The 22,986-nt window shown below is 42.4% G+C and overlaps 1 protein-coding gene and 1 long non-coding RNA gene across 3 annotated transcripts in view; one reads left to right on the top strand and one right to left on the bottom strand.

The window, feature by feature from the left end:
- The window catches only part of LOC117353862, a 115,366-nt gene extending 98,427 nt beyond the window's left edge, over nt 1–16,939 (top strand). Inside the window, exon 3 of one of the 2 annotated variants that reach the window (XR_004538048.1) lies at nt 15,902–16,939. This is a non-coding gene — a long non-coding RNA (uncharacterized LOC117353862). Of the gene's footprint in view, nt 1–10,368; nt 10,485–15,901 lie in introns of those variants that run through there. The other variant, XR_004538049.1, reaches the window with a different exon arrangement.
- TPK1 (thiamin pyrophosphokinase 1) overlaps nt 1–22,986 on the bottom strand; it is a 412,744-nt gene that overhangs the window by 378,772 nt on the left and 10,986 nt on the right. Inside the window, exon 2 of the mRNA XM_033930308.1 lies at nt 16,590–16,652. Coding sequence (XP_033786199.1) covers nt 16,590–16,632 — 43 coding nt within the window. The 5' untranslated portion in view covers nt 16,633–16,652. The remainder of the gene's footprint in view (nt 1–16,589; nt 16,653–22,986) is intronic.

Consider the following 22,986-nt stretch of genomic DNA (forward strand, 5'->3'; position numbering starts at 1 on the left):
GCAGTAATGCATCATTTAAGAGCTTTAAATCAGAACTGAAAATGTGGTTATTTAACCTAGCATATAATAACATATACTGATTCTGACCTTGACTGTAGAGTGGCCATCCCCTTTATTACTTATTTCTTCTCATCTTTTCTTTTTTTTTTTAAATCTTTATTTTCATTTTATAGTATTGACATAATATTAGTCAAAACAAGAAAATAATACAACTCAGTTCAAAGATAAAAATGAGACAATAGGTAATGATAAACATTGCAATTGAAATACAGAAATCAAAGCAAAATTTTTCTTTCTCATACGGCATAACATTAAACCCAAAATAATTTTTTACTGGTTTGTATCGTTAGACCTCAATCTATGGGGGAGAAAGCTTTAAAATTGCTGAAATCTTAATCAAATAATACAAAGAAAATGAAGATGGTAGCGGGGGAGAACATAACCAAAAACCTTATACTTGAGCAAGTTGAGACTGAAGTTCTCTCAATAATTTTAAATTTGCTCTTTAGCAGAAATAAATTTTGTCAGTTGCTGAGGATCAAAGAAAATAAATCTATTCCCTTGATAGGTCATTACACATTTACAGGGGAATCTGAGTACAAACGTCGCACCTAACTGCAGAACCCTTGGTCTCAAAATAAGAAATTGTTTTCTTCTCTTTTGGGTCATTCGTAACACGTCTGGATACATTCTCACTATTTTAGTCATGAATGGAACATCTTTAAACTTAAAAAACAATTTAAGCATCCATTCCCTGTCAGCATCTATAGCAAATTGTACAAGTAGCATAGCAGTTGCCGGTATCTCTTCACCTAACCTCTCCAGGAAATTTGTCAAATCCAAACTATCAGCAGTCAAATTCTGCTGGTTTGGTTTTTGAACAGATGCTCTGGTTGGTAAATAATATATTTTAGTGAGAGGCGGATAGGAGGTTTCGGAAACTTTCAAAACTTCTTTCAAATACTTTTTAAATGTATCCTGCGCTGAAATAAGTGGTAATTTTGGAAAATTGATAATCCGAAGATTACTTCTTCTAGTCATATTTTCCAACATTTCCACCTTAAAATTAAGGTTTCCACTGTCTTTTACCCAGACCGAAGCCTGGGACTCCACTGTTTTTATTCTAGTTTCATGTCCATCCACTTTATTTTCAACGCTGGATATCCTATTTTTCATTTCCAAATTTTCAGACACAACAGAGGTGTAACGTGTAGTAAGTTGCTGTATTTGAGTTCCCAAAGAGATTTGCAAACTTGATATTGCTTCCCAAATTGTCTCCATATTGAAAACCTTGGGTCTCTGCCAGTGTTCCCTCTAAGCGGGCGGGTGTTGTGAGCAAACTTTTTTCACTGTGAGCTAAAAATATCGGGCGCCAGCAAGTTATGAGCCAAATAAATATGTTGTCAAAGTTGCTGATACATGAGGACGAGGTATTCAAAGGAATTTTAGGCCTACACGCTAAATTAAATAACGTTAAATAATATTTTTAAGAACACAAAACAACGCATTAATTCTTGAAAGTACAAAATTCTTTATTAAGATTGTTCTCTTCTGCCTTTTTCTGATTTCCAAAAATTGTAAACACTGTCTATGTTTACATTATTTCCTGTGGCTAAATAAAGTTTGATTCTAATTAGGCATTCCAAATGTTCTACTCTTAACTTATTACGAGTCTTTGTCTTTATAGCATTCATCAAGCTAAATCCTCTCTCACAATCGGCACTTGAAGCCTGAAAGGTGCCACACACGTCTAATAGAGCATTTAGTCCACTGAACTGTTTATGCTGCTGAGCAAAATTGTACATTTCCTGAAGCGTTTGTATAGCTCCTGCTTTTACTTTTTCAGCAATAATATATTTGAACTCCGAATATTCTGAAATAAGCTGCCTTTTGAAACAATGTTCATCATCTTTGTTCATTAACAGAAAATAACGGTTAGATAATCGTGAAAATTGTTCGTTTCCAAATGTAAATTCCTCTAAGTTGGACGGATTTGAGATACAGTCTTTGTCGAAAACACGCCAGTCCTCTAATTCATTGTCAGGAAATCTTTTGTCCATATGATCACAAGTTTGTGTAATAAATGTAAGAATATGATCTGTTTTAATTACAGAATTACAAGATGAAATGAGAGTTTCAACATTTTCATTGAAATGTGGTTTTTCTCCCAGATATTGAGATCTGAGTTTCCTTAATTTGGCTTTAGTGAACTGGAATGCATCCAAAGGTGCCAAACAACTCTTCTGAAGAAGCTTACACAGTGATCCAAGCTCCTCAAGAACATCGCAGAGAATAAATAGCGCAACTTTAAATTCCAGATTACTCAATTTAGTAAGGCAGTATTTGTGCTCGGGATCATTGTCTTCTTCCACCTGTTCTTGACAATATTCTAACAGGATGTCATAATTTCTAACCACTGCACTTACAGCAAAGTGCCGAGACAGCCACCTAACATCATGTATAGCTTTAAATGAAATGACATCTGAGTCTGCAGCATTAGCAATATCCTCCAGTTTGGCTTTTCGTACGCTCGATCTACTGAAAATCGTATACACGGTGCGTATTAGAGTTTCGATCTCTTTCATGAATGGGATCGTTTTCCATGCATCGTCTATGCCTAGATCTTCGCGGTGAGCTACACAGTGCTGCTCTAGAAGATGAGGAACTGATTGACGTAACTTTGCAGCTACACCATTATGCTTCCCAAGCATGACTGATGCTCCATCGGACGTGAACATGACCATACGACTGAAATCTAAATCGTTCTCACTATAAAACTGCTTTATAGCATCAACTATAGCTGTGCTGTCACAAGCAGTTAGATGTTTGATGCCAGCAAAAACTGTCTCATGAATGTTGCTGCCACTTCTTCTAAATTTAATGTATATTATGAGCATTTTCGAAACAGAAATATCAGTACTTTCATCAATTATTAGGGTATGAAAAGGAGACCTCCGGATTTCTGTAAATGTTTCCCGTTTAACAATGGCATTTATGCAGTCAAGGAACTCGAAAGCATAGTTTTTGCTTCTCCAGCTATCAGGTATTTTTACGTATTTAGCCATGTGATTGTGAATTTCCTGGATGGATAGCATGGACGAATTCAACTTTACCGCTAGCAATATATTATCAATTAAAATGTTAACTCCTTCTGGACTTGATTTATATCTCTGTGCGTATTCGATTCTGTTGTTCCGACTATCTGGAGTTTCTTTCAAGAAATTCATTAGAAAACCTCGGCTTTGATTGTGAAGCTTTTGAACCGCTTCTAAATGAGAATTATGATTCAGATGACGCTTTAAATAATCAATTTTCCACTCAGACCAAGTCTTCCCTGTGCTCCATTCTCCGTTAACACCTGCTTTTCGGCATAGGGAGCAAATTAATGCGTTGTCCGTGTCGCTATATTCGAATATTTCTTTCATCGCCACTGTTTTCCGTCCACTCGCGTGCGGCAACGTGGTGTCAACCAAAAACTCGGTCAGCCATTCCTTCTTAAATTGGCTGCGCTTTTTCTTTGTGCTACTACCAAACTCTTCATTCTCTTTACACTTCGACATTTTCGAATGGATTTAAAAATTATTTGACTGAATCTATGGAAGATCGCAAAAGAAAGTTTATGCACACACTTCAAACGATCGAAACTTGAAAAGAACTTGCTTCATGCATGTATAGATAAACAATGGCGCTCGTGCGGCCTCAGTTTTGTAGCGCATTACTAATTTACTAGTAGTAGTAGTACCGTGTTTCCCCGATGATAAGGCAGGGCCATCAAATAAGACAGCCCCCCCTTTTTAGACAAAAATATAAAATAAGGCACCCCCGCAAATAAGCCACCCACCGATACCTGCGCTTACCCGAATCGAGTGGTACGGTAGGTGACTTCATGTGGTGCCTAGTGCAGGAAATCACTCGCGTCTGCTCTGACCGCCTCTTCCTGCACGAAGTCGGGCCTTATCCAATCAGGAGCTGCATGTCAAAGCAGCTCCTGATTGAATAAGACCCGGCTTCTTGCAAGAAGAGGCGGTCGGAGCGTACGCGAGTCCGGCTGCCTCTCCTTGTTGGCGAGCTGAGCGGACCGTCGGGATCGACCCCCCGCACCCCCTAGGTACGCCTCTGCAAGTCTTGCCTTGCCCGGATTTGCCGCTCTCTTCCGGTGTTACTCCCCCCCCCCACCCGACTCTCCTCTCGCCGCCCTGCCATCTGCCGTACGCCTCTTCCGATCGCCCCCCTCCCTGCTCGCACCCCCACCCCGACGTCCGATTCCTCCCCCAGCCTCCCCTTACCTTTGCGACACGTTACATGGACTGCCAGCTCGCTGGGGCCAGCTGAGCCTGCCTGCAAGCACGTGTGTGCGCTGTGACGAGAAACTTGTGCGCTGCGATGTAATATTTTGTGCGCCAGCGCACGCCAGCACAGCTTAGCGGGAACACTGGTCTCTGCATTGGTATCAGTTCAACACCCAGAACCTCTGGTGAAAAAGTACCTGGAACTTCAGCAGGCGATGAAGTCAGTGTCAGGAAATCCTGAGGTAGTTTCTGTCCCAGCTCCTCCGAATGCACAGATGATAGTTTTGGCTTCAGCCCTCCTCCTACTGAGCCGACTCCCGATCTCAGCATGTCTGGAGAGCAAACACCCTGGGGCATTTCCTTCACCGTCGACTGGCCAAACGCCCCCGAACGACTCGGAGGACTTTGCTCTTCCGTCGATCGGTCAAACGCCCCCGGGCGACTCAGAGGACTCCGCTCTTCCGGGGTCAAAGATGTTGCCTTGAGGGAGAGCTGCAACGCTTCAGCCAGTGTGTCTCTCCCAGCCGAGGAAGCCTCCGGCTGTGTTGGCGTCCCTCGCTGAAGGAAGGCGTCCATCGGGCCCGTTGCTGCTGGTAAGGATTCGTCAGGGAAAATCCGAAGCTTAGATTTTCGTTTCACCATTTCACCATTCAGAAGAAACAGCAGTCAGGGAACATCCATGGCGTCTAGCTCCATGCACCCGCGGCCATCTTCCTTAGGCCACTCCCCCTCTCTCATCTTTTCTTTATGCTTTCCCTGTTGTATATATTATATTCTGTCGTATTTATATTGTAGTTCCTTTCACTTTATCCCCAATTTTAGATTGGTCACCGCTTTGCTCTGCTCTGGCATTTAAGGCGGTATAAAAAGTGTTAAATAAATTGTAACCATAAACTACTGTAAATTTAGAGTCCTATATACTAAGCTGCACTAACTGCTAAAACAACAGTTAATACAACCTATCAGCTGTTAATGTGGCATTCCCATTAACTAATGCAACATCTTGGTAGTTAGAGCAGTGTCCCGCAAACTTTCTTGAGCCGCGGCACGTGAGAGGAACGTCCAGTAGGCAGTCAGCCGGCGCCTCTTCTCCCCAGTGTGCCGCAGCACACCTGAAATCTCAGGAAACATACTAGTGTACCACTGCACACAGCTTGCGATACACCGAGTTAGAGTATAAGGGGCTCATAATCAAAAGAGAAAAATGTCCAAAAACCGGCCTAAGTCGGCACTTGGACAAACATTGTCCAAATACGTCCAAGTGTCGATAATAAAAATGGGTTTTGAACGTATTTCTAAACGACCTATGCGTTCATAGTGCCGCTCAACGTTCAAAGCTAAACGGAACGTTTCGGAAGACGTGTCGAGGGCGGGAGTTGGGCGGGACGTGGGCCGGCTTAGACTTAGTCGTACAGCATGTATAACCAAAAGTTATACAGCCCAGGATCGACGGAACTTGGACGTTGTGACTTAGACCATTTAAAACATGGTCTAAGTCACAAAAACCCACCTAAAGTCACCAAATAAACACTGCAAACATATAATACAGACCCCCACAAACTACCCCAGTGATCACCGACCCCCCCCAACCCCATAAAAATCATAATCACACCTTTAAAATTCAGCTTCCAGACCATCATCACCTGGCAGCCTGGCATAGGAAAGCCTAGTCGTTCAGCCCAGAGGCAGCTGAAGTCATCTTGGGGGTGGGTTAGGGACTCATGGAGAGGAGGACCCATGCCCATAAGCCCCTGTAATCACTGCATTGATACTTAAACATGTGCATTCCCCTATACACCCCCAAAACCCTTTTCTACTTGCATATAAGTGGCTCCTGCAGCCATAAGGGCTATTAGGGTGGTAGATAAGTGGGTCTAAGGGATTCTGGAGGTGGTTTGGGGGGCTCACCATGACCTATATGGGAGCTGTAATGAGAAGAAGACATGGCACCCTTTTTATGAAGTTCATAGCAGTGCCCTGTTCATAGCAGTGCCACTATTTAGGTGCCATGTCTGGGTGTTCAGTCTATCACTTTGCAGACCCCTCCCATGTCCAACAGGGTTTGTTCTAGGCGTTTTTGACTTGGACGAAAAGTTGGACAAAAATGTGGTATAAAGATGGATGATTTAATGACTTGGACGATCAGATCGGCAAGATGTATAATTAGATGATTTTCGAAAGAAAAAAAAATTTGGACGTATTTTTCGAAAATGTGTCCTAGGCTGTTTTTTACTTTGGATGACTTGCAACTTAGATGAAAACGGACTTAGCAATTCCTTTTGATTATGCCCCTCCACTTCTATAATATGGTTGTCGCAATAGCACCAATCTTCTACTGAAACAGCCAGACAAAGGTAAATTATAAACTCTCTACTGCTTTAACCAAATATGCCAAAGCCTGTTACTGCCTTTCAATCAAAGCGCTTTATATATTATATACAGGTACTTATTTTGTATCTGGGACAGGTTTAAGAGTTTCCTTTTTAAAGATTCCTTTAATCTTTAAATTATGCTTAAATTTTATATTAGTTTCTTCTTGGTTTTCACTCTTCCCTCCCTAATGTTCTTTCCATTTATGGTTCTCCTCTGTACTTTAAAGCATTGAATTGTAGTTCTGTCCCTTTTTACCTTGTGTATTGGTTGGTCTGTAAGTCTATTTGACTAACCCACTATTTTAAATTTTAAATGGTATGTCTAAATATATGTTTATATTTTTTATTAATGTTGTATCTCGCTTAGTAAAACTAAATAAGCGATTCATCAAACTAAAATAAAATTTGAAACTTCTCAGGCCACTACAATATTAAGCAATTTCTCTAGTCAGGAGTATCTAGAACTAACCACAATAAAAAGCACAAATCCTTATAGGCTTACCATTCCAATGAATATTGGCCTTTAAGTGTAAAATGAAACTAAGAAATTGGCCATAGAAGCTAAAGGTTTGACATTAGAAACATAGCTTGATTGAATTGGCCTACCCAAACCAAAAATGTGTTCTATTGCTCCTGTTGCAAGTATTGTGGAAATCTTGCTTAAAACTTAGTAACATGGTCCATCCAGTTTGTCTTAAAGGGTGGCCAGAGTTAAATCTGGCACTCTGCTCAGGTTGGACTTCTTCATGATTAAACGCTGGTATACTTAAAGGGACATTTTCAAAAGGACACCTAAGTCCAACTTTAGACGTTCCACGCAAGACTTCCAAAGATGGAGGCAGAAAAATGTCCTTCCATAGCCAAATTGTTTTGTTTTGGGTTTTTCAATCACCTATTTAGATGTCTTGTCCACCAGGATGTCCAACCTTAGATATCTACATTTGTTTACCATTTTCGACCACAAAAACGTCCAAGTTCAAAACATCCAAATCTAGATCATTTAGATGTGGGAGGTGCCAGCATTGTAATAGACTGGCCACACAGACATATTGTACCAACAGAGCAGTGGAGCACCTTAAAGGGAACTGCTGTGAACATCACATAAAGGGTACCAGATGTACATCTCAGAAAAAAAACTTTATAATTTATCTTGAGCCCTCCAAAATGGAGGACTTCAGGAGACACACGTTATACTGATGTAGGGTTCTGAAGGTGTATGTCACTTCTGTGGCTCCTGGTGACAAAATTATTTAATAATACTCCATGATGGTTTACCTATGAGAACAGTCCATGATTATTGTTTTTAATCAAAAAGAGACCTGACTGAAGAATTCTCAGAACATAAAAACTCTTCCTAGTAAAGTCAGCAAAGTGTGGCTGAAAAGATCACTTAGGGCTCCTTTTACTAAGGTGCACTAGCGATTTTAGCGCATGCTACATTGCCGTGCACGCTCACCCCACACTACGCACCAAAAACTAACACCAGCTCAATGGAGGCGTTAGCGTCTAGCACGCGCTACTCCACGCGTTAATGCCCTAACGCACCTTAGTAAAAGGAGCCCATATTGTATATGACAATACCAAGAGCTTTAAATATATCTTCAGTATAATTTGGGGAAAAAAAATCTGCCAAAGACAATTCAGACACAAGGGTAGATTTCTCTTTGTGGACAAAAAGCAGTGCCTTGAGCTTGTAAACTTGTAGCCAGTCTGACATCTGAGAAAATTTATGATTAACTAGTAAATATCTTATTTATTATGTAGATTAAATTTTGTCAAAATCTGATGTCTGCATACACAGATGAAGAATATATCGATAGATGCCTACAACAGGACAAAGTACATTGAGTTATTTCCCTTCTGGCAAATGCTGAATTGAAGTATTAATGGACTAATCATTTTTTGTTATATTCTGTGCAATAATAGTACAGGTATTTATAGTTTTTTTCTTTCAAATAAATTCTTAAAGAGCAGACTAGTAGCTTTTGACACTTTGAAAGCTATAACCATTAGTAACCAAGATATGTATGTAAAATTTTGAAAAGCCATGCCATGCCAGTATCACCTTGGCTTCAAATGCCCATTCCTAAATGCATGTCAGCTTCTACATTTTCAAGTTTTATTATGCAATGGTGCTATGTACTATAGGAGAAGGGAAAGAGAAAGCTTATTTTAGATATATCTTTGAGCACCACCAGGATGTACATAATTAACTTTCACAAAGAAGAGCCTGAGAGCCCTCGTCTCGACTGGCGGCTGTAACGCGGGGATGGAGGGTCCGCATTGCCTCCCATGGGGACGAGCGCTCAGCGCGGGTAGGCGGGAGGAGGGAGGAGAGGAGGCAGCTTAGCGGTGGGCAGGTTTTCCTGCCACTGAGTGGCTTCCTGATAGACGAATCGCAGGGCAATGGTCGGGTGGAGCTTATAAAGCCGGGAGCTCGAACCGGCTAAAGCTCTCTGGTTGCAGCAAAGTATTCTGGGGATTTGAGTTCACAGAGCACACTTTGTTTACACATCCTAAAAAGCTAACAGGATGCTAGGAATAATTAGAAAAGGTATGGTAAAAAAGGCCAGGAATATTAAAATAGCTCTGCATTGCTCCATGGTGCAACCTCACCTTGAGTATTGCATTCAGTACTGGTCACCTTTGAAAAGGTGCACTTCAGTATGACTAAAAATAATAAAATAACAAGACCACTCTATCAAAAATTACAAAGCTAGGACACTCAATGAAGTTACAGGGAAGTGCTTTTATTTTATATTTATTTATTTTATTCTTTGTACCCCTCCTACAACTAAGTGGCTTACATACACAATAATGTAGAACAAACATTTTTAATAATAAATACCCACATAATATATCACAACAGAATCATTCATTGGGAACTCAGCTGCCTTACATTAAAACTTCTCTTAATTAATCAAGAATGCTTTCATTAATAGGTAAATTTTCAGATATTTTGTAAATTGCTGCATTGCCCAGATGGCTACAAGCTGAACTCTGAGAAAGCAAAGACACTGCTTTTTTCCATGAAGGGAAATCCTACCCCTGTGTTTGAATCATCTTTGGTGTATTTTTTCATTTCCAATTATAGATACAATTAAAGTTCTTGGCATTGTCATATAAAATAAATGATCTTTTCAGCCATATTTTGCTGACCTTACTAGGAAGAGTTTTTATGTTCTGAGAATTCTTCAATCAGGTCTCTTTTTGATTTAAAAAAAAATAATAATAATTGATAGTGATCATGCATGCCCTACTGCTTAATCATTTAGACTACTATAATGCCCTATTTCAGTGATTAAGGCAACATGATATCAATTGTTTAGAGATAAATTTTAAATACTGCTATTAAACGCATTATATGCTCAAAAAAGTGGGATGTTGTTACACTACTTCTCAAGAAGGTACATTGGGCTGCCTGTGGTCTTTCATATTCCATTCAAAATACAGTACTTTAACAAACTTACTCCTCTTTTACAAAACCGAGGAAGTGGGTTTTAGTACAGACAGGCGTGTTGAAAGCTGTGCTCTGTTCCAACGTTCATAGGATTCCTATGAGTGTTGGAGCAATGCACAGCATTCAACGTGCCAGCTGGTGCTAAAAAACGCTTTTGTAAAAGGGGGGGGGGAGTGGAGGTTAGTTTATTATTCAGAAGTGTCCTCTTTTTCTTGACACATTATGTCATTTTCTGTGCTTCTGCTAGAGCCTTAGGATCTACCTAGCGAAGGGGTCCTTTTATTAAGGTGTGCTAACCGATTTAACACAGGCCAATCAGAGCCTTGGCCCCTCCCCGGTACATCCCAGAATGCACCGTGAAGAAGAAGGCCCGCCATTTTGGAAGAGGCAGGTCTGCCAGCCAGGGGGAGTGGGCATCCCTCTTGCCAGCCATCTCCTAAAGGTAAGGGACAGGGTTCGGGAGGTGTCAGGGCTGATGTTGGGGTGTGAGAGAGTTTTGGGGTGTGTTTGGGAGTGTTGGAGAATGTCGGTTGAGTGGTGGGGGTGTCGGAGATTGTGAGGAAGTATTGAGTGGGTGTTGGGGAGTGTCGGGTGTTGGGGAGTGTCGGGGCTTCAGTGGTTTGACGGGGTGGTGGCAGGAGGGAGTGGGCATCCCTCCTGCCAGGAGACTTCAAAGGGAGGGTTTGGGTGGCGGTGGGAGAGACTGGGCATCCCTCCTGCCACAGACAGTGTTGGGTGGAGGTTCGGGGGTAGTGGTGAGATGAGTTGGGCATCCCTTCTGCCAGCCAAGTTCACGGTGGGGTGGGGGGGAGGGTTTCAGGGGTTCCCTGCCGCAGCCTCTCAGCTGATTGTGGCAGGGGGATTTCCTTGCAGCAATCAGCTGTTTGGAAGGGATCAGGAGCCTATTAGACATGGGAGCCTATTAGAGAATTGGGTCAGTTAGGCGGGGTTGGGCGTCTGTCCCATAGGGTAGACGTGATTCTGTATAGGACACCCATGTGCAAGTCTCAAAAGGCCCTAGGCAGCTGCTGAGACTGGGCGTCCTATACAGAATCAGGCCTAAAGTACGTGCAAAGTTTGCCAATGATTTTATCTGTCCCTGCCCATAGCAACAGATGTTACTTGGCATTACATATAGCAACCAATAATAAAACTGAATGATTCTTGACGTAGTTATCACAGTAGAATTAACAACAACAACAAAATAACAAAATAAAAGGAAAGGGAATTATTTACTTTCCCCCTGTATGTATCTGTGGTGTCTGCACATGTTTGTTTACATACATATGTATCTGTATGTATATACATCCACATACACAGAGCCTCTTTTACAAAGCCACGGTAGAGAGCCACGCAGGACTTGCTACAGCTGCTTTGTAAAAGGGGCCCATAATCTGTTCTGTGTTTTGTGCATGTGCTGGGTATTAGGACACTGGCAGAGTGGCAAGTTTTAGGGGACGGAGGCTGTTTGGAGCATGTAGGGGTAGTTGTGGGGAATTCGTTTTGGGTACGGGGTAATTTGTGAGCTGGTAAGGCAGTTGCAGAGTGTAGTTTGAGGACTGAGGCAGTTTGTGGGTGTTGTCAGTTGCGGGTAGGTTTATGTAACCTGCTACTTCCTCAAAGTGTAGCTCTCAACAATGTAGTCGTTTTGGTCAAGGGTTCAATTATGTTTTCTTTAAGGAAGTAACAGATTTACATTTAAAATTTCCTTATCCCAAAATTTCAATAGCGGGATAAAATAGATGAGTAAAAGAAAACTATCAACCCCTCTAATAAGTGCAATAAATTTTTTATGTGACTTTGCACTTAATTTTGAGAACACTGCTCCAATTAAACAGTCTCTAAGAAAATTGATACTTTCTTTGCTTGTTTTTTCTTCTCTTACTGGTTCTCAGCTAGGTGGATCCAGATCAGTAGATTTTCCCTAGTTTTCGGGTTTGACTCTCTTGCATTGGGTACCTTCTTCTTCTATGTTCTTGCTTGAAGAAACTCCTATTCCTTATCTTTAAAATAAACTCAAAGGAAGCAAAACCCTATGGGCTCCTTTTACAAAGCCACGGTAGCAGCTTTAACGCGCGTGACTTTTAATCACGCGCTAACCCCCGCACTAGCCGAAAAACTACCACCTGCTCAAGAGGAGGCGGTAGCGGCTAGCGCGGCCAGCAGTTTAACGAACGTTAAACCATTACCGCGGCTTTGTAAAAGGAGCCCTATATCCCTATTTGATGTTTAAAATAAAATATATTTTCTTTGGACATTAGCAACTTAAATAATTTAAAAAAATGATAATTTAATTTCCCTAAAACTAATCCCACCCACTTTTTTTCAAACCAAGGTTTAATTCAAATTTAATACAATCTCTTTCATAAAATCCAAAAATATTAACTAGCAGTGCACAGTCCTGTCAGCACTGGTGTTCCATTTTATTTGGAATCTTCAGCCTAAGGTCTTCAAACAGGTTTGGGTTTAAGAATAATTACTTCATTCACATCAAAACATTTTCTCAAAATTACTGAAGATCAATTAAATCAGCAAAACACAAATCCTTTACAATAAAGCTTTGCCGATATCTGCAGTAAAATTCCTTTTACCACAAATATAACTCCACCAACTATAAAAAATGCCAAATTATCACACCCGAGCTAGCCTAAAGCAAATACCTCAGCTCAAATACCAATTTCCTAAACCAAATCAATTATTAAAATGAAAATTTATCTTTACAGACAAATTTTACAGGGATGTCAATTAACATACACCTGTCTCTGCCAACAAAACCAACCCAACTGCCCACCTTGGCGGTTTTAGAACTCCCCAGCACTGCTGACTTCCACATGAGGTCATCAGACCTGTTGCAGACATCAGCAGTCTGGAATTCCATCAATCACTCATGCATTAAACCAGCCAAATATCAAAATAAAATAAAATTCAATAAACCATACCTACGATATCTTCATAACTTTCAGAAACTTTAACTTTCTTTCAAATTGCTTCAGCCATGGCAACCTCCACGAGCTTCAGAGAACGAACCTGCTCAGGATCTGTTGCTATGGCTCCCCCGATGTTTTCCCTCGAGCCAGTCCCATAATTACAGGCACGCGCTGGATTTAAAAAATAAAAAAACGGCCCGCAAAAAACCGTGCTCCAAATTCTTCAAACGAGGCCCTCCAGAGCCTCTCCCCAGTCCCTTCAACAATCCGCCCCTTCTTCGGTGCTTTCAGCACCTTACAAACTCCTCCTCGGGCCATGTAGGCCCAAACCAGCACTAGGAAGTGACTGCATATGCACGGTCGCCAATTTACAATGTCTTCGCGTATATGCAATGACATCACAAATGTGCACCGCCACCACGAGCCCTTCCCCGATGCCGCGATCAATGCCAGCTGACTCTTGCGGCTTTCCGGTAGCTGTGTCTTCAAGCAGGACAGCTCCCTATTCACTCCGGCGCTACAGGGCTATGCATATTTAGATAGGCTGGCTCCCACGTCTCTCAGCACTACCTGACAGCGTCTTTACACCGTGGGTTTGAAACCAACTTTGGGTCTGACATAATCTTGCCTAGCCAATCGGTCCAAAACACCCCTGATCCAGGTATTTTAATTTATTCTTTTATTTAAACCTTGGTTACATTTAGGCTGTATGGAAGTATGTGGAATGATGGGGAAGTAGGGCATTAGTTTTTGAAAATAGGTGCAATTTGCACAGTGACTAGATAGTTGAGAGGGTAGGGTTTTTTTTTTATTATTTAAGTGGAGCAATTTTTAAGAGGAAGTTTTATAGAGTGGGGCAATTTGAAATGGTGTGGCAGTTATAAGGGATATTTTTTAGATACGGGGCAGTACACTGTGTACTTTTTGAGATATGAAGCAGCTTGCAAGTGGGCAATATCTGTACAATGGGCAGTTTGGGAAGCAAAGCAGTGTGGGCATTTGGAAATATAAGGAATTCCACATTTAAGCTGCCTTACCCTGTTCATTAACTGTTATATTTCACTCTATTCTTTTATGCTGCAGAAGCTGAAACTCCAATTTTGGTTGGCCCAGGCACCTAAGGTCCCACCTGTGGGTAGGGCTTGAGGCGCCTGGGCCAATCAGGCCCTAAGGCCCGCCATTCTGAGGATGGCGGGCCCAGCAGACGGACAGGCTTGGGACCCGTCCGTCAACTTTTTTAAGGTAAAGGGGGGTGTCGGGGTGGGAGGGTGGAGTCACAGGGTCAGCGGGGGGGGTGTCATGGGGGTCAGCGGGTGGGAGGGGTTTGTCGGGCGATAATGGGGTGCGTCGAGGGTAGGAGGGCCTGGGATCCCTCCTGTCCGTATCTTAATGGGGGTAGGGGGTTTTGGTGGGACAGGAGGGCTTGGGCTCCCTCCTGCCCCAATCATTTCGGGCGGGTGGGGTTTTGGCGGGGCAGGAGAGCTTAGGCTCCCTCTTGCACCGATCATGTCGGGCAGGTGCAGTTTCGGCAGGGCAGGAAGGCTGGGGCTCCCTCCTGACCAATCCAATCGCAGGGGTCGCTGGGGCAGGAGGGCTTGGGCTCCCTCCTGCCCGATCCAATTGGGGAGGAGAGTGGATCACGGCAGGAGAGATTGGCTTTCTCTCCTGCCACGATAGCGATCCCAAGTGCCGCGTTTGGCGGCACTTGATGGTATCGCTATCGCGGCAGAGGAGATGAGCCATCTCTCCTGCCGTGATGGTGGCGGTGGGGGGTGGGCAGGTTGCCGGGGCCGCTGAGCTCATCGTGGCAGCTGCGATCAGCTCAGCAGCTCCTTTTTCGACACTTATACCTGTTTTGACTTGGTTTAAGGTCAGGGGTGTCCAACCTGCAGCCCCGTGAAGTATTTTGTGCACCCCCCGGTCGAGGGCGATGCAGTGTTTTCCTCTGCTGCCCCCGGGTGTTTACATGTACATGAGACAGCTCCCTCCTCTGGCTTGCTGCAGCGTTTGCACGGCCCCAGAAACTTTTTTTCGGCCAATGCAGCCCAGGGAAGCCAAAAGGTTGGACACCCCTGGTCTAAGTCAAAACGTATAAGTGCTGACTAGGCAACCTGCCTAAATTTTTGGATATACCTGCTGTACATCTATGTCTAGGTCGGCCCACCTCCCGCCCTTTCCCCTCCTCTAAAAACGCCTCTTTTTGCTCTATGCATTTAGAGGAAGGGGAAAGGCCTAAGTTGGTTTTAGATACGTCTAAAACTAGCTTTGGTTATGGGTGCTTGGACGATCAGGCTTTTTGATCGTCCAAGTATCCATTTAGGCCACTTTTTAGGCGGGGGGAGGGGGGGTTATGAGCCCCATAACATTTAACATATATATTAAAAAGTTAAAAAATAGGAGAACATATATTAAGTTATGAAAATCAACTAGCAGAGTCAATTTTCTAATGATGTTATGCTCTGATCCCCTCCTCCACACCTCCCATTAAAAACCTATTTTTGATTTAGTTAAATTAGCTAGGACATGAAAAAATGTCCTGTGAACTCTGAGCTTTGTTTTATAAAGATTGTTTTCCTTTTGTATAAAAAGTTCTAAAATTTATTTCTGAATAAAGCAAATTGTAACCTGTAAACTGTGAACTATGTATATTGATATTAGATCCATAGTATGTGTCAAATTAGGATAAAAAATTGAATTGAAAAAAGTGTACTGTAACTATAGCAAATTGTAATCTGTTAACTGTACTGTGTATTATATATGTCAACCTGTAACCTGTTCTGAGCTCTTTGGGGGAGAACAAAATAGAAAATTAAATAAACATTTTGTTCTCCTTTTTTCTCTATCTCCTCATAGATCACAACTAAATGCAGAGGATTCCGCTTTAGAACCTCATTTCCCCGCGTAGCCCTGGAGGCACGCATAACCAGTCCAGGTTTAAAAATATCCAGAATGAATATGTACATGAGACAGACCTGTATACATGAGAGAACCAGTGCTTGCAAAGTTCTTTTATGGCAACATAGAAAACACTGGATTAGAATCATACAGCATGAGCAAGAGGAGAAATCATGGAAAAACAAGGCTGAGATCATGCAAAGCAATCTCATGTCTCACAACTCAACTAAAAACACATTTCTGTCTCAAAATATGATTACTAAGGGCAAAAAAAAAAACTGTCTCTGATGTTCTTCTTCCTTATTTTACTTAAATATGCTTGCTTACCACCATTTAGTTTTAATGCTGCTATACGTGAATGGTGTTGCAGTTTTAAAACTGCATTAATATCTTGACTAAAGTAGTGTGGCTTCCAGTTAATCCCCATGGCTAAGTAAAATTAACAAACAAGGAGTAGATGCCAGTTTCTTAATAGAGTAACTTAATTCAACTGTGAGCTGCTCTCCACTGATATGCTCCTTTCATTAGGTCAAACCAGAACGAGTTACAAGTAAATTGATGGTACCTCTGATTTATCCGACTTGTTGACCTTTACATTACACAGCCAGGCACAGAATTCTCAATGAAGCTTTGGAAAGCACCTTACCTGTTGAAAGCAGGCATTCCAGCGGAGTAAAGATATATTCCATTTCAGTGTTTTTCCTTCCAACTAAAGCAAAAAGAAAAAAAAACACACACACAAAAACTGAACTAAATGTTTTGTTAAATTGTCATCCTAAAGGAATATGTTAATACAATCAAAAACGTGCAATTTCCATGAATAAGTTTTAATCAATTAGACTGCAACAAAAGCTCAGATGGTAAATAGTGGGATTCCCATAAGTCTGTACTAATACCACTGCATTTAAACATATTTATAAATGATCTAGAGATGGGAATAACTAGTGAGGTACCGTATTTTTCACTCCATAAGACGCACCTGACCATAAGACGCACCCTAGATTTAGAGCAGGAAAACAAGAAAAAAAACATTCTGAACCAAATTCTCCCTGCCAGGCTCTGCACCCAACCCCACACTCCTTGCCAGGCTCTGCACCTCGTCCCCCCTCCCTGCCAGGCTCTGTACCATGTCCCCCCCTCTGGTGGTCGAGTGGTAGGCCGGGGTAGGGCATAGGGCAGGCAGGGACAGGCCACAGATGTCAAAGCAGATGACTTTTTAAAATATGCAATGTCACCTCAGTAACAACTATAGAAAAATAAAATATAGTGCAAAATATAGACAACATATATAAATTCTCAAAACTGACACAATTTGATCACTAAATTGAAATAAATTATTTTTCCTACCTTTATTGTCTGGTAATTTCTTTCTTTCTTTCCTCAGGCCCAACAATTGTCCCTTCCTATGTCCCACTCAATGCCTTCCAGCTTTGGCTTCTTCCTCTTCCCATTGTCTGGTGATTTCTTTCTTTCCTTCTTCAGGCCGAACAATTGTCCCTTCCTCCTTCCCTCCTATGTTCTCCCTCATTACCTTCCAGCCTCTGTCCTCTTCTGCCCCCTCCCAGCCTGCCCGCCTGCTGGATATAATTACCTCCCGCTGCTGCCGCTGTGAGGACACATTGAGGAAGCAGCAGCAACAAGAGGGGGGGAGGTTACTTTTGGCTCAGCAACATGGCACTGGAACAGAAGAAACAAAAGAATTGCTGGGAAGGGCCAGGCGAGTGCAGCAATTGCACACCACCAGCCCAGAAGAAACGAAGGAATTGCTGGGAAGGGCCAGGCAGGTGCAGCGATTGCACACCGCCAGCCCAGAAGCCTTACCCTCCTGGCTCAGCAACGCAGCATCGTAACAGCAAAAACGGAGGAATTGTTGGGAAGGGCCAGGCTGGTGCAGCGATTGCACGCTGCCGGTCCAGAAGCCTTACCCTCGACGTCAATTCTGACGTCAGAGAGACGGTCCAGGCCAGCCAATGGCTGGCCCGGCCCTTCTCACTGACGTCAGAATTGACGTTGGGGGTAAGGCTTCTGGGCCGGCAGCATGCAATCGCTGCACCCACCTGGTTTTTCCCTTCCTCTACTTTACTTTCAGTGGCAGCGAATGACCATCAGCAGCAGTGGTGGCGGGCAATTGTTTAAATAAGGTATTCGCTTTATAGGAAGCACCCTTTTTCCCACCCACTTTTTGGGGTGGAAAAAGTGCGTCTTATGGAGCGAAAAATACGGTAATTAATTTTGCTGACACAAAGCTGTTCATAGTTGTTAAATCACAAGAGGATTGTGAAAAATTGCAAGAGAACCATGTGAGACTGGGAAACTAGGCATCAAGTGGGAAAGAGAGACCCAAACTATTCAAGATTCGACATTAGGCATCACTGCTCAGAAAAAAAGATCTAGGTGTAACTGTTGATGATATGTTGAAACCCTCTGCTCAGTGTGCAGTGGCAGCTAAGAAAGTAAATAGGTTAGGAATGGAAAACAAAATTGAGAATGTCATAATACTTTTATATCGCTCCAAAGTATGTGCAATTCTGGTCACTGCATCTCAAAAAAAGATATAGCAGAATCAGTAAAGGTACAGAGAAGAGTGATTAAAATAATAAAGGGGATGGAATGTTTGCACTTTGATGGCACGTTGAGGAAAGGCTAAAGCGGCTAGCGCTCTTCAGCTTGGAGAAGAGACAGCTCAGAGGAGATGTGATAGAGAAGGAAGGCACTGTGCAAATACTAACCACATGCATCAAGTAAGGAACCCTACACATGAGGGCCTGCAACTATGGCTGAGCACATAGCCACTAGAAACACTGCCTTCAAGGAAAGATTCTTCAACAACACATAAGAATAGCCATACTGGGTCAGACCAATGGTCCATCTAGCCCAGTATCCTGTTTCTACAGTGGCAAATCTAGGTCTCAAGTACCTGGCAGAAATCCAAATACTAGTAATATTCCTTGCTATCAATTCCAGGGCAAGCAGTGGCTTTCCCCATGTCTGTCTCAATAGTAAGCACAAAACACAGGGGAAGCAAATCCACAAAGTACAAAATAGCAGAAAAAAGTGGAATTGTCCAATCAGAAAAGGTGCACAAATCACAGTGTCTTTAAACTCATCTGGTTGATCTTTATTCATCCAAAAATATTCGACCCGACATGTACATGTTTCGGCCCTAAGGCCTGAGTCAGGAGTCTTGAAGATCTTTGAATATATAATCAAAAGTATGGACCACTTTAGAATGCCGTTAATGTCTCTGGTAAAGTACTGCAATCTATAGCTTCACATTCTGGATTTACCAGGGTTGCTCCTTCTGTTTCAGAGTCCAGCATTTCAATGTCCTTTGGCTCTGGGGGACTTGGAGGCTCTTTCCACCTGAGAGGAGTTTAAAGACACTGTGATTTGTGCACCTTTTCTGATTGGACAATTCCACTTTTTTCTGCTGTCTCAATAGTAAGACCATGGATTTTTTTTTCCGGGAACTTGTTCAAACCTTTTTTAAATCCAGCTGTTAACCACGGTTACCACATCCTCCTGCAGCAAGCAACAGAGCTTAACTATTCTTTAAGTGAAAAAAAAATGTTTATTCCTCTTGGTTTAAAAAGTATTTCCATGTAACTCCATCGAGTGTCAACTAGTCTTTATGATTTTTGACAGAGTAAAAAAATTAATTCACTTGTTTCTGTTCTACACCATTCAGGATTATGTACACATCAATCATATCTCCCCCTCAGCTGTCTCTTTTCCAAGCTGAAGAGCCCTAACCTTTTAGCCCTTCCTCATACTACAGGAGTTCCAGCCCCCTTATCATCTTTAAACCTTTTCTAATTCCGCTATATCTTTTTTTTTAGATATGGTGACCAGAACTGAATGCAGTACTCAAGGTGAGGTTGCACCATGGAGCAATGCAGAGCTATTTTAATATTCCTAGCCTTATTTACCAAACTTTTCTAATTATTCCTAGCATCCTGTTAACTTTTTAGAATGTGTAAACAAAGTGTGCTCTGTGGACTCAAATCCCCAGAATACTTTGCTGCAACCAGAGAGCTTTAGCCCGTCCTTCTTTAGCTTCTGGGAGAGAACAGTATCCATTTTGTGAGAGATCATGGATGCATGAAAATTTGGTCTAGCACTGTCCCCTCACTAGGGGCCTGTTTTATAAAGCCATGCTAGCAGCTTCAGTAACGGCCCGAAGCCTATAGAGATTTAAAGGGCTTTGGGGCTGATACCGCGCGGCAGCCACTTGCGCAGCTTTGTAAAACAGGCCCTAGGTTTTCACCCTTTATTTCAGCTAGCCTAATACAGCTTAGGTTCAGTATCTAAGTCTAGCACACAGTGTTATTCCCCACAAGGTATGTGGACACACTCCCAGCTTCCTCTTGGATAGGTCATGCAGGTAGAGTGAGAAGATTTTGTAACAAAGTTGGACTGCCTTGAAGTCATCAAATTCTGAGTGTTTATTCTTTACTTCAAGCTATTAAAGAAAGTTGTTAAAAAACCCTAGAGTTTGACTGATAACACTAAGGTTACAGAAGTAAGGGTTAATTGAATGGGAGCCTCAGAGATGTGCCAGCCTAACTCAGTGAATTCAGCAGTGCTTGGCCATTTTGAGAAGACCCTGTATTACAGTGAAAACCTGCAGAGGTTTCAGTGAAGAACCTGAGGAAGTTTCAGGGAAAGTCTGTGGTAAAGACTGCTCAGTTCAAAGTCAAACCTTCAAAAGGCAATGTTTAATTGATTCCACGACTGGCACAGCTGAATATTTAAAGCAGAGGTCTGTGGAGAAATCAGTAAAATCAGCCTTAACTTAATTGTTGACAATCTTCAGAGTGAGGTCACTCATTAAATCAGGAAACAATTAAAAATCATCTGTATTATGTGAAAGGATAAGCGAGTTGCTGCTTGTATTTCAACTGTGTTAAAGCTGCCTTTTTAACTGCTGAAAAGTTTATATATTCTTGAAAGACTAAGCACCATAGCTAAACCTGCATGAATAATTAATAAGGCAAATTCAAGGCAACCAGGGTGGGGATCTGCCTCTGCTACCATAAAGTATCTAATTGTATCCAGTGGTTGCCTTAGAGACTGTCAGCTAAAAGAAAAAAAAGTGAAGCTGTATGAATAATTCAAAAGGCAAGGAGAGAGTTGGCCAAAAAGAAATATTGTGTTGATGCCCGCCCTACTCATCTGAAGGCCCCTTTAGAATTGTTTGCAAAAAAGGGTTTATTAATCCAGTATTATGGTCCAAAAACAACAGATGCCAGCCTTGCAGACACCCACCTTGCCAATGAAGAGGGCACTGGCACAGACATAAGGGTACACACTCTGAAAAGGCTCAAGAAAAACTATGAGCTAAAAGTGTAAAAATATCTCATGACATCAGAATGCCTATGGGCCAGAGTAGCACAGTAGATAAGTGGGAAGGCCCCAGTCAGCCAAACAGAAGCAGCTGATTAGAAATATGAAAGAACATCAACAGAGTTTTATGCTTTCTTGGCTAGAAAACATACTCAAGACAGTATGGCCCTGTCTGAGAGCAAAAAGGCCATGGACCAGCTGCAGCAGGCCAGGGTAAAGGATGCTTTTAATGAGACAGAACAGCCAACAAAGGCCCCAGTTAAAGACACTGAATCCCAATACTCAGGCAGTTCTAAACAATCCACCAGGAGCTCCAGAACCAGCAGAACATCCAGAATACAGAGAACAGAACACTCAGGTCAGTCAACAAGCCATTCCAGCAGATCATCCGCAGTCTCCATGTCTGTTAAATTGAGAATGGAGGCAGAAGCTGTAAAAACAAAGGCCCTTTATAGCCAACAAGAAGCAAGCCTGAAAAAGGAAAGGTTTAGGATAGAAGAGGAACATCAAATAAAAGAGGCAGAAGAAGAAGCAAAGGCTACTGCACGCAGGAAAGCAGAAGAGGCTACCACAAAGTGCAAAAAGGCAGCAATAGACAGAGGTGCTCCTGCAACAGAAGGAAGTGGCTGACACTGAGGCGTAGTTGAAGTTGCTGGAGGAAGCCACAGAGGCTAACAGCCCATACAGTGAATACGTGAAGGCCCAGGCCTCAGAGCTAAAGAGCAAACAATCATAGTCTGGCTCAGAAAAGTCATCCAATGAAGAGAAAGCACATTCCTCAGAAGCGGAGTCAAGCTCACCCTAGAGAAGCATGCTTAAGGTGACACGCCACAGAGATAAAATGCCATTACAGTGATCCATCCAAAAGCACACACACAGATGCACTTTCACTAGCTCTTGCTCCAGAATGGCTCACTGAGAGAAACACTTTCGGCCTCTTTTACAAAGCCAAGCGGCAACAGCCCCAAAGCCCTTTAAATCTCTATGGGCTTCGGGGCCATTAGCACAGCGCACGGCTTTGTAAAAGAGGCCGTTTGTTTCAAGTGAAGACTCTCGCAGCATAAGGACACTTGGCTCAAGAGAAGACTGAGTACCTACACCCAAGCAAGAGGCAAGAGGCACCTGACACACCTTACTCCGTCTTGTTGCTGTCTGTATTCTTGATGATGTCAGATGCCAACACGGCACTGGTCATGATTTCTAGATTGCTAATATTGTCCCCTGACGAAAGCATTTTACAAAAGCCGAAACTGGGATCCTAATCCGGACTTCTCTGATTCCAATTACAAGTTTGGTACTTTGCTACACGCACAAAGACTAACACAGATTGGTGTTTTTTGTGTACATTTTATAATAAATTTCCAGGTGTTTTTTGACATCTCACTTGCATTTGAGTTACAACCATTATATCTCTCTAATCTAGTGTTACTTTACATACCTAAGGCCTGTTTTACAAAGCCGCGCTAGCGGCTGCAGTGCGGTAACGGCCCCGAAGCCCATAGACATTTAAAGGGCTTCGGGACTGTTGCTGCGCAGCTTTGTAAAACATGCCCCTAGTCGCTTGTTGAGATCTTTAAATGACAATGGAGTAGCTGATCCCCATATTTCAGAGGCTCACCTTGCCTCAACCAGAAATGGCACAAGAAACTCCAAAAAAGTATTGCCAAAAAAACTTCAAAAGAGACCAACAATAAGGC

Source organism: Geotrypetes seraphini, chromosome 2, assembly GCF_902459505.1.
Source record: "Geotrypetes seraphini chromosome 2, aGeoSer1.1, whole genome shotgun sequence".
In the NCBI taxonomy this organism is placed as follows: Eukaryota; Metazoa; Chordata; class Amphibia; order Gymnophiona; family Dermophiidae; genus Geotrypetes; species Geotrypetes seraphini.